General features: G+C 33.6%; 1 protein-coding gene across 3 annotated transcripts; it reads right to left on the bottom strand.

Annotated features, from left to right (window-relative positions):
* Positions 1-7896: 7896 nt before the first annotated feature.
* LOC120074468 (ultraviolet-B receptor UVR8-like) lies at positions 7897-11726 on the bottom strand. Of its 3 annotated transcripts, none has more exons than XM_039027600.2 (12): positions 11602-11726; positions 11288-11499; positions 11117-11190; positions 10930-11014; positions 10629-10760; positions 10162-10395; positions 9758-9988; positions 9561-9604; positions 9168-9350; positions 8612-8702; positions 8435-8478; positions 7897-8357 (listed from the first exon to the last, which is right to left on the bottom strand). In XM_039027600.2, the coding sequence occupies exons 1-12, from the start codon at positions 11604-11606 to the stop codon at positions 8232-8234; spliced, it is 1461 nt and encodes a 486-aa protein (XP_038883528.1). In that variant the 5' UTR covers positions 11607-11726; the 3' UTR covers positions 7897-8231. The 3 variants fall into 3 exon arrangements, with proteins under 3 accessions (XP_038883528.1, XP_038883529.1, XP_038883530.1); XM_039027601.2 differs by having other exon boundaries at positions 10162-10392; positions 11602-11716; XM_039027602.2 differs by having other exon boundaries at positions 11288-11485; positions 11602-11671.
* Between the last annotated feature and the right edge of the window lie 740 nt (positions 11727-12466).

Here is a 12466-nt window from a genome sequence, read left to right as displayed (position 1 = left end):
GAAATAAACAACTGAATTCATTTGAATTTCGTTAAAATTTGAAGTCCATCAAAATCATGAGGTTTCAAACAAAGCATGAACTCAAATAAAGCATGAACTTTTTTTTAAAAACTATTTGTGAGTGTCTAAGCTAGCTTGAGCATGGTTCGACGAATCTCACAAGACAACTTGCTTGTAAAAATGTTGATTTAATTAAAAATTTACATAATCCATCAACTTAAACTTCCCAGTTGATTGGTGATTTAACATCACATCAATGTAGAAAGTTTTATGTTTGAATCCCTATCATTGATTATAACCATAGCTTAAATTTTTGGGTTGATTAGTAATTTAACGTCATCTAACTCTGTTGCCATGGCAACACTGAAAGTAGTTTTTTTTTTGCACATTTGAGTTTTAGTACACAAATTTCAAGTTTAATTAATATGCACATGTAAGGTACAAGGATATAGGTGTGAATGAACCTAAGATTTTATGTCATAAAAAAAAATGAAATAGGATTTGTGATGAATGCAAATAAATGAAAATAACACATAAAATTCTATATATTGGGACTAATAATTACGTGATGTTTTTATCGTTATGTATACATCAAAAAGAAAATAGGCATTGTTAAAAAAAAAAAAAAAAAAAAAAAAAAAAAAAAAACGAAAGAGATGTTTGATTTATTATAAATTTGAAAGTAGTCACTAATCTATTACAAAATTTGACAATTTCTCTCCGTCAATTTTTGAGAGATGTTTGATTTATTATAAATTTGAAAGTAGTCACTGATCTACTACAAAATTTGACAATTTTCTTTGAAATTTATATCCAAAAGTTATTAGAATCATGCAAATTTTAGAATCAACATTCAACACATATATTAAGACATAAATATAAATATAAATAAGCATATAAACATATAATTTCTCAAGAAGAAAAACATATAAACATATAAATATCTATACACATATGTTGGATTTATTTAATCTAACTAGCAAAATTTGACCATTTTCTCTCCCTCAATTTTTCAGAAGCCGATGATTGAAAGTTTTTAACGGTTAAATATATGACATAAAAATTACAAGCATATCTCAAATTTATATCCAATAATTATTATTAGAGGCATATAAATTTTAGATTGTACATTCAAAAGCGATCAATGCCACAACTTCATTGTATAATTCTTTCTTAATTTGTGGAGATGACCTCTCTTTATTTTTTACAAGAAACATCAATTAAACAACTTTGTAATTTTTTTCATCTAAACTAAAGTAGAAAGTTCGAAAAATTTCATAAACTAACCCAAAAATAAAAAAAAATCTATGACGGACCTTTTCCACATGTGAAATATCATATATACCCTTACTTTTTAAAACCAAAGAAGCGCATATTCCCATTTCCATTTACATTCGCATTCGAGTACTCCTATCAGTTTTTTTTCTGAACTTCATTCGACGCTCCGTTTTCTCTCCAAACTTCATCTGAGGTTCTCGCCAATCTCTATTCACTTGCCACCATCGTCGTGATCGAAAAGGTATGAGACTCCTCCTTGAATGCATGTTGATATTCTAGCGATGATGAGCTTTTAGGGTTTAATCCCATATTTGTTCATAATCGATCATTGAATTAAAGTTACAAGAGCGTTTAGATAATACTAAGCTAGCGTTCAAAATACTAAGTGAGCATTTAGAGATAACTAAGCGAGCGTTTAGAGAAGACTAGGCGATCGGATAGATAATACTAAGCAATCGTTTAGATATTTATTGTACAATCATTTAAATATCTATAGTGCGATCGTTTAGATATTTATTCTGCGATCATTTAGCTATTTGTTATGCGATCATTTAGGGCGTTTTTACACGATCGTTTAGTTTTTGTTATGCGATCGTTTAGTTTTTATTAAGCGATCATTTGATTTTTGTTATACGATCATTTAGTTTTTATTAAACGATTGTTTAGTTTTTTATTATGCGATCGTTTAGTTTTTGTCATGCGATTGTTTAGCTTTTGTTATGCGATCGTTTACTGATTGTTGTAATGTATATATTTGTCAGAAGGGTAAGATGGTCGTTTCTGCTGAGAAATATTTTTCTGCTACAGTTTCTTGCCAAGTCCACAAAACTGCCTCTGTGATTAAGAATAAGTTGATAGAAGAACAAATGAGAATGTATAGGAAAACAAAATTTGGTCCACTGTTGGATATAGATACGATATTTAATGGAGAACTATTCCACCATTTCTATTAAGGAAGGTAGCGGATGCGAACCTACACGTTATTTCGTTCAACATTCTAGGAAAAAAGGTAACATTCCCCCAAGACAATTTCAACTTGATAATTAGGTTGTGGCCGACCAGGGAAATAGTAGAAAGAGAAACAAGTGGTTAGAGGTTCCAAGATCTCATTCTTGGACTAGAGGATCCAAATGAAAATGATAGTTCTAACGAGGATGTGGAGACCACATTCGAGAAGTTCAATTTTACTAATGACGAAGATGCTATCAAGGTTGCATTGGCATTATTCATCGAGATGGTGATGATTAGAAAAGACAAGAATATCCAATTCGGTATGAATTTATTTGGGATTGTTGATTGACCATGAAGTATTTGTACATTATGACTTGTCTTCTATCTTTTATAAATGTACATTGAATAGCATGAAGACTATCATGTGCGGGAAGAAGGAGGCATATGATTCAAAGAAAGTAGAAAATGCTAACCATGCCTCATATTACTGTATAAAGGGATTCATACTTGCATTACAAGTATGTACTTTTGTTTCTGATTCAATTTAATATACAATCTGTGTGTTATGTAAATGTAACGAAGATCCCATATTGTGGGTTTGGGCTTACAAAATTTTATACACATCAAGTAAGTTCATAGCCACCAAAGTCAGTAAGGTTGCAATTCCTAGAATTCTTAAATGGACTTGTTCGCGTGCTCTATCTTATAAACATTGAGCACTAATGTTTTTCAGCCAAAAAAAGTAAGTAACCGATTGCTTAGTAAGTATTCTGACTTGCTCATTTGTTTATGTACAAACTATTGTTATTTTGAGACTTGTATAGAGCGCATATGAGATAAAGTACAAGGAGGACCGATTGAAAGGACTTGATGTGGTCCATGTTTATGGAGAAAGAATGTTCGAGGGGGTTGAATACTCCATCGATACACAAGAGTCCTTTGGAAGGCCCGAAGGCATGAACCGTATGTAGATCGGCCCGTAAATGAGCAACGTGCCACAGAGCCAGAACCACATAGTCCGATTCAGACTAACCTTGAGAATGGTAAAAGGGCACATGACGAATCCTTGAATAAGCAACAGAAGTCCTCAAGATATCGTCATTCCAAATCCTACAAGGTGCTAAGGGAGGAAATTAAAAAAGTTCACAAAGACTTAGCGAACTTAACTACCATAGTCTATCAAATAGAAGATACATTTATTGTCCAACATTATCTGATGAGCCAGCAACTAAACGAAATAAAGCTGCTAGTCCAGCGTCTGAATAAGGTATAAATTTTATCCTTACAATCATTTAGATATTCTTAAATGATCGTTTAGTTAATCTTAGATGATTGTTTATATTATCTCAACAATCATTTAGATATTATTAAATGATTATTGTTTCTTAAACGATTGTTATAATAATCTTAAACAATCTTTGTGATCATCTTAAACAATCATTTATATTATTTCAATTATAGTTTATATATTGTTAAACGATCATTTAGATTAATTAAATGGTCGTTTAGAATATATATAGGTGATCACATAGAGAATATTAAATAATTACCTCCCCTAACAAAATATTTGGTTTGATTTGTTCAGAATAGTAATATAAGGACTCATCATGATGGGAGGATTTGTCGTGATGATGATTGATAATAATGATGGTAATAATAATAAGGTTCATCATATCAGTGCAGAAGATCACCCCCAAATGCCTAAAGAAATCGAGGTTGTTGATATTGGAAGAACCCCACATCATAAGCAGTCCAAATCTCATACTAGCAACGTTGGACGATTAATGAGTAGTCTAAAACTCAAGAACCGGCTCTAATGTCTAAATCGATGGACAACGCCAATGATCAAACTGCCAATGAACAGTCAGTTCATCTGATTGCTGGTGAAATACATGAACTCCCTACTCGACCGTTCAATCTTAGAAGCCATTTTGATTCGGATTCAACCAAGGTTGTGTGGACTGCAACTCAAAAGGAGGACACTGAAGTCAAGGTAAGGTTATTGCATGAATTAGTTCTATTAACATTGTACTATCTCTCATTTTTATAATTTAAATGTAGGATAAACATGACTTCCTCAAGCGTCAGAAAAGGAAAAACCAATAAAGTTCACATCTGAGGATGTAAAAAGAGGGAAAAGCGAGATTCTGTGTCTAGTGATCCTCATCCACCTCTTTCACGTGATCCTCATCCACCTCTTTCAAGTGATCCTCAACTACCTCCTTTAAAATCTTCTCAGCCCCAATCTCAAGAAGCTCAACCACCTGTAGTAGAATTGAAATCGGCCACTGGCGTTATCAATCCTAATCCCTTGACTCTTGTACCTGAATTTCCCATAAAGACCGTTAGTTTCTATGACCCATGCTTCCCAGTCCCAGATGTTTTGTGGAATACATACAAAACATGGAAAAGCAATCCCAAAACCAAAAATGAAGAATGAACGGTAGTATATACATTCAAGACCAAGAATTTCTTCAAAAACTTGAGTAGAACACATGGGTGATTGGGGACGTGAGTATTTCTAATAGTACCTTAATTCATACACGATCGCTTAAGATTATCAAACAATCGTGTATAAATATTTAAACGATTGTTTAGAAAATTCTAATTGATTGTATAGAAAAGTCTTAGCGATCGTGTATAAATTATCAAACGATCATAGAGAAAAGTCTTAGTGATCGCGTAGAAATTTCTCAACGATCCTTTAGATAATTCTATATCATCGCTTAGAAAATTCTATACAATCGTTTATAAATGACTGAACGATCCTTTAAAAATTACGATATTTATACTTATATTTTTCTTAGTTGGAACAAAATATGAATCTCTTATTGATGCACATGCATTAGAAGTTGCACTCCAAACCTTCCTCTGCAAGTATTGATCATGGTGGTTGATTCGAGCTTCACGGTACGGTACTTTCACATATTTGTTGAAATTGCTCATCATTCAACCATGTATTTACATATTGATTTTTCCAGGATGCTTTGGTGGAATGTTGGTGTTGCATTGAATACATATTGAATATTGGTGTTGTATTGAATACATGTTGATATTGCATTGAATACATATTGAAAGTTGAGCTCATTTATGTCTTTTGTCTCATAAAGTAACTTCACGGGACAATCTATGACTTCACAATACGTATTTATTTTGTTCATAATGTTGTATGTTTGTCTCGTGAAGTAACTTCACGAGACAAAAAATAGAAATGAAAGGAAAATTGCAAAAACTGCCCCTGAACTATAGAGTTGGTTACAATCACACCCCTAAACTTTCAATTTGATCAATTACCTTCTTGTAATTTCAAAATGGTTGCAATTAGGTCCTCTTATTAAAGAAAATTACAAAAATTACCCCTGAACTATGGAGTTGGTTACAATCACACCTCTAAACTTTCAATTTGATCAATTACCCTCTTGTAATTTCAAAATGGTTGCAATTAGGTCCTCTTATTAAATTAAATTACCCTTTTATAGTTTCAAAAACTATACGATCGTATGGCAAAAAGCTAAATAATCGTATATAAAAAGCTATACGATCGAATAGGTTTCGCTATACAATTAAGTATATAAATCTATGCAACCTAGTATATGAATCTATATACAATCAATTATACAAAGTTTCTTTCAGATGATTGAAACGGTAGAGACGGAGTTGAGACAAAGGCAAAAATGTGTAGATACGACTGATGAGCTGGAATGATGTTAAAGACGAAAGGAGATGTTGAGTGAAAACTAAGAGGAGTACTCAAATGTGAATGCGAATAGAAATGAAAGAAGGCGTGCTTGTAAATGAGAAGGAATAGGCGCTTCTTTGATTTTAAAAAGTAAGGATATATCCAATATTTCACATATGGAAAAGGTTAATCATAAAAAAGTTTTTAGAAAGAAATCATCCATAGAAAATTTTCCTGTTTTTAGATTATTTTGTAAAATTTTCCAGAACTGTCTATACACATATAATAAATAGAATAATGGTATAATAACCTTACAAAATATCTAAAACATATAAATATTAAGTTGATAGATGGATTGTACCAATTTTTTGCAATTAAAAAAATGTAGAAGTTTGTCATGTGGCACAATATGTTGTAATTATATCGAGTCACTAAGATGAACTGCAAAAAAAAAGAGTATAATGTAACTAGCAAACAAGTATTTTTAATTTTATTTATTTATTTAAAAAAAAAAAAAAAAAAAAAAAAAAAAAAAAACCTAGAATGAAAACTGAAGATATTATAAATCATGAGCCAATGGTGTTATAAGGCCTGCACAACAATAAGCAATAAAAACCAACACTTTGGAATCCAGACTGTCACACCCACACCACACAAAAATTATTTTAAAAAAAAATGTTGCAGATAATTAAATTAACCCATTTTGAAGTTTGAAGCAAACCCTAAGCATACTTTATCAAAATAAAAATTATAAGTCCCATGATGGAATAAGAGCCGTAGATGAATTCATTGTTCAAATCATGAGCCAAATCATGCGGTTTGAAAATGATCAAAGCCGTCCTTTTCGATTCCCATTTGAAGACAATTATTTTTGAACAAATTCAAAGTAGAGAATGATCTTAAGCAAAGAAAATTAGGATGTGGAAGGGATTAGGTGAAGATCAAACATGGAGAAAAAGAAAATAGATAGATCAATATTTGGATTTAAACAAAAAGTATAGTACTCACACATATAATCTCTACATGGATATGATTATATATATTTGGCTTATAAATACTTTTGGATATATATGTATGTTTGTATAGGATTCATATTGGGGTACAGAATGTAAAAAAAGTATCATATATAAATAATCCCAATGATTTCCTCTGCTTTTTGATTAGAGACCCTGAACATGTAAGAGTGTGTTGGGAATTTCAAATGTATAAGTTAGAGGTTTTCTTGCAACTAATGTTCAAGAAGAAATGTAAAAAACTAATGAAATTTCAATTCATGGGATGTAATGTCAAGATGATTTTCCTTCAGAGGGAAGGTTCAATGATGAAGCTTCCTAACCAAATGCAAGAAAATTGAAAGGCTAACCCCAAAGATGGAAGATGCCCAAATGATTGATCACAGTTTGCTTGGGTAAGTTTCTCTAAAATTATGTTTAAGATTAAATTACAAATTGATCCTATAGTTTGAAGAAAATTTAGAATTTAATCATATGGTTTCCCTATGATTTGATAGAATTCTCATAAATAGTCACTATATTAGTCAAACCATAAAGACTATATTCTAGATTTTATCAAATGATTTGATCACAGTTTGCTTGGGTAAGTTTCTCTAAAATTATGTTTCAGATAAATTACAAATTGATCCTATATTTTGAAGAAAGTTTAGAATTTAATCATATGGTTTCCCTATGATTTGATAGAACTCTCATAAATAGTCACTATATTAGTCAAACCATAAAGACTATATTCTAGATTTTATCAAACCATAGAGACCATAAATTATACATTTTCACAAGCTGGGTTGGGGTTGAGAGAGAATTTTCAACCCCAAGTTCTAAAATAGAAGCCCACATTCAAACAGTTCTGGAACTCTCTTCCCATCAATACAAACACATCCATAAGCTATACTGAACTACAGACAGTCCTGCCTTTATTATGTTAGTAATAAACCCATCCAATTCAGAATCAGAAAGGAATTGAGATTTTGTATATGGAATCAAAACTAGTCTTCCAATCTCATGCCATAACAATGATCATGGCAAGAGATTAAAGCCATTCGGGTACTAATTGCAAAGATTGAATGTTCATGTCCTTACTATTTTAAAATAGTAAAAGCAGTAACAACATCTGACTATGTCCTAAACTGAAGTACTGAACAATGTAAAACTGAGAATGCAAGTTTGATATCCACTGCTACTCAACTAATGAGACTAAACAAACAAATGATGTTCAGACACTTGGTGATACTCAAAAAAAAAAAAAAAAACATTAACCAGATGATATACCTACGCAGTTCTACTTCCTTTGTATAGACAACTTTCAACAATTACTTTGGTTCAGCTTCAGCCAACATGAGCGTGTGCCACCAACCACAAGCAATATTTCGTGGTAAACATCCATCAATGGATACCTTAGATGGTATGTTGCGATCGATTGAATCTCCCAGACCAAGCTGCCAAAATGCGAAAGATATCAATGCAAATGTAGCAGGACATCAAAACGGACTTTTTAAGTTGAAATAATCAGTACCTGGCCATATTTATTCCAGCCCCAAGAAAATAACTGGCCATCATCTTCAAGAACAATCAGTAAAGGCCAAGATTAGAACAAGAAACAACCCATACAAGGCCAACATAAAGGTCTTGGGATCATCTCAACCCACATTCCTTTAACAGATTCAATAGAAAAATCATGCACATATCATACCTGTTAGTACAACATTGTGTCGAGCGCCACAAGAAACCCCTTTTGCACGCTTACCTTCCAAGACTGGAGCATCCAAAAGCCTTGGTGTAGTCTAAAATAGAAAAAGAAATTCTATCAAGACTAAGGACTACTCGAATGCTTGGTCTCTTAGATTTCCTCTTAAATTCTTTGAGAAAAAAATCTCCCAAGTACAGGGAAGGGAAGCAGACATCTCACATTTAAGAACAAAAGATGTTGTCTACTAATCCTATTATAAGCTTTGTATTGAGTATGAAAAAGCAAAGATGCTTTATCTCTCAAGTTTCCTCGATTTGAAAGAATCGACTAGCTACATTGAAGCAATAAAGAATGCTATATTGTTCATTTTCTTTTATAAACCTCTCTGAACAGGCTAACTACTAACAAACTAGTCCTTGTGGTTTGCCAGCTTTACTTGATCTTTCTTCCATTCTCATCCAAGACACAACACACAACGACGCTCACATTGTTATATAAGTTACAAATTTTTGTGCACTTGCTTGGGCATCAAATGAGATTTGAGGAACAGAAAACATACCTCACCCTGGTCAGTACCAGTTCCCAACTGTCCAAACTGGTTGCCCCCAAAGGCATAGACAAGGCCTTCAGCAGTAATACAAACAGTGTGCCATAACCCAGCAGAAATGCTTTCCACTGGGGTAGCCGATAAAGAAGACACACATGTCGGTCTCAGTAGATCATTGGTGTTCCCTTGCCCACACTAGATTGATAAAAGGCGTCATATGAAAATAATTGAACAATATCTTGTATTTGAAGCAATAAGCAAGAGGTGCCAACAGTATAATTCTCGAGTAACTTCGTTGCTTAAATCTGGGAGAACTTTGTGGTGAAAGAGATAATAGATGGCTTATTTAATTTGATCTTCGGGAAGAGCCTCAACATAGAAAGACAATAGGGAAAGAAAGCAGACCTGTCCATATAGTCCCCATCCAAAAGTAAGCAATGCACCAGTATCTGATATGATACATTAAGCATATAAGCAGAGTGAACCAAACTAGCCAAGAAAAAGTATTGATGACACTAAAGACTATATCTCAGGCTGTAAGAATGTTTTTTAATCAGCCTCACAACTTTTAGACTAAACTAAAATGGTTATCATATCCCCACCTGTCACTACGACGCTATGGCGACCTCCGCAAGCAATCCCCTTCACATAATTTCCGAGCACTTTACCAGCAGCAGCATTGGATCCTTGATAAATTACTGAAGACCTATCTTTAGCAGAAGTAGGCAATTCAATGCAAGGTATGATATGAGGGGAAGATACCATCTTCACCCGAGTACCCAAACCTAATTGTCCTTCACCTCCATGCCCCCAACCCCACACCTGTCCCATATCTGAAACTTCGGTTAATATAATGATGCATCAGGGTGTCTTTATTCGTTACATCAAAAATCTTCGATATCTTCGTACTTGATATAACCTACAAAACTATGTAGTGTAACCACAAAAGGTAAAATTACAGCTGCAAATTATGAGCATGTGGGTGGCTCCTGCATCAGAGATTTACCTGATAGTGCTAAAGTGTGGCGTCCACCAGCTGCAACTGCAGCAATCTTCACTCCAGGCCCAAAATTTACAAGACAAGGTAATGCAGTAAATAGCTCATCCCCTGGACTTGAAATTTCAGTATCTTCCTTAACTGAATTCATTTTTCTTCGCTTCACAGTTTCCTCTCCAACCCTTTTGTTGTCAAGTTGGGAGTCCATTCTATCAACTCCGTTCGAATCTTGAGGTCCAGCTACTAAAAATAAATATATATATATTAATTATCAAATCTACCAAAACTTAGAAACTGTTCACTTGTTGGGTTTTCATGCACCGAATTAGTATCCAAAGATTGAATGACAAGAATATATATAAAAGATTAGATCTACCTAATTTATAGAGGTCGCTCACTCCCCGCATATTCTCAGTCATATATGAAACTAACAATTGAAAAAAGATTCTCCATCAGTTAATCCACAGTAACTTTACCTTGCTCAGTTGTAGGTAGACTTTGTTTCCCTGTAGAATCCTTCAACAAACCTCCTCCAATGGCCAAATCTCGCAATGTTTTCATGGAGGGAATGCACTCGCTCCAACCCCATGTGTACACTTCACCAGCCTCTGTACATTAGTTATAACTTCTTTAGCAGAGAAATGTCCTTTCAATTGGAAGAGAACATGAACCGAATAATCTATCATATCCTCAACATAACATCTTCAAGGAAACAAGAAATCATCTGAAAATTCCTTCCCTAACAAATTGAGATTACAACACAGAATGAAACAGTACCTGTAACTGAGACACAATGAGCCCAACCGGCAACAGCCTTCACGACCAAATCCTCAGTTGGAAAAGGGAACGCCTCAGGAATCTCCTTAACAATGTTGCAGCTCGAAGAAGATTCCAAATCAATTCCAAGACTAAGCATATAAAAACGAAATCAAAGAGGGTTTTTTCATTCAAACATCCACATTACCCCATGTTTTCCCGAAGTCAGATAAATTTGACCTTCCTCATCGGCCGCACCCCACGTAATTAACTTTCCCGAATCTAAAACCCAAATCCACAAAAACGAAATTCATCGACCAAAATTCAAGAAAATGCATAAAAGAAATAACAAGATTCCAAAGATCGGGAGCCTTAAAACCTGAAATAGCCATAGCGAATCCACAACCACCGCCGCAGACTTCCTTCCATGAATCCCCACCATCGATCGAACCCGGAAGCCGTACCGGCTCCGGCGAGAGCAAAAGGGATTTATCCGGTAAGGCTCCAGGAAGATAACCCCACATATAAACGAGGGCATCGATTTTGTTCGCCATTTTTGCACCGTTCTGATCTCCTCCTGCATTCTCCTCCCTAATCCATTAGAAGACGATAAATAACAACGCAAAGAAATTCTTAATTTAATCAGAAAAAACAAAAATTATTTTTGTTACAAAAAATGGAAGCTTTCTTTACTTCATCTTTCACTCTCTGTTTCCGATGCCTCTGCATATGGAAATTCAACCAAAGGGAAAAAAAATTAAAAAAAGGAAAAAAAATCTAATTTAAAATAATTTAAAATGAATGGGGGCGTATCATTTACAGAGATGAAACGGGAGCCACGTCGGATATCGACGTGGTGAGTAGACACGTGGAGCAATCAGGACCGCGTTTGAGATCAATCTTTTAAAGCCACAAGATTAAGCTGGAAGTTTCTGGAAACTAAAGACTTTTTCGAATCCGAATCCTTTTCAAATGCTTGCCACGTGGGTCGGACATTTTGTTTAATATTCATGGAGATTTGCCATTTCTCAATCGACGGACTGAGGGAAGCCACGTATGCCACGCTTAATTATCATTATTTTCATAATCAATTTAATAATTAGATTGCTTCCTATCTCATTTTGAATTCAGCCATGTGTTATGTACTCATTATTTTATGTCCTTGAAAATAAATAAATAAATTATATATTTTTTTTTAATGTATTTGAAGTTGATGCTAAATGGGTTTAATTCAACTTTCATAAAATTCATACTAATTCAAAGTCAAAGGTTTAATTCTCTACTGATATATTTTCAAAAAAATGAGAAAGCTAAATAATTTATTATACTTTTAGATAATTATGTTTTGGTAAATAATTAAAGGTTGGTGACGCATCAAACTTCAGTTATACGAAAATGAGCTCATAAAAAAAAGAAAGGTCCATCCCAATAATAACAATAATTTAAAAAAAAATGTATTAAAAAGCAAACTCCTAAAGAGAAAACCTAATACTACCATTTTCAGAATACAATAGAGAGATCATTCGCACGAGATTTCCAAATAAACTTGTTTCATAGA

The sequence above is a fragment of the Benincasa hispida genome, chromosome 3, assembly GCF_027475165.1.
Source record: "Benincasa hispida cultivar pf3 chromosome 3, pf3_genome.v1.1, whole genome shotgun sequence".
Taxonomy (NCBI): domain Eukaryota; kingdom Viridiplantae; phylum Streptophyta; class Magnoliopsida; order Cucurbitales; family Cucurbitaceae; genus Benincasa; species Benincasa hispida.
This window is presented reverse-complemented; position numbering and strand designations above follow the sequence as displayed.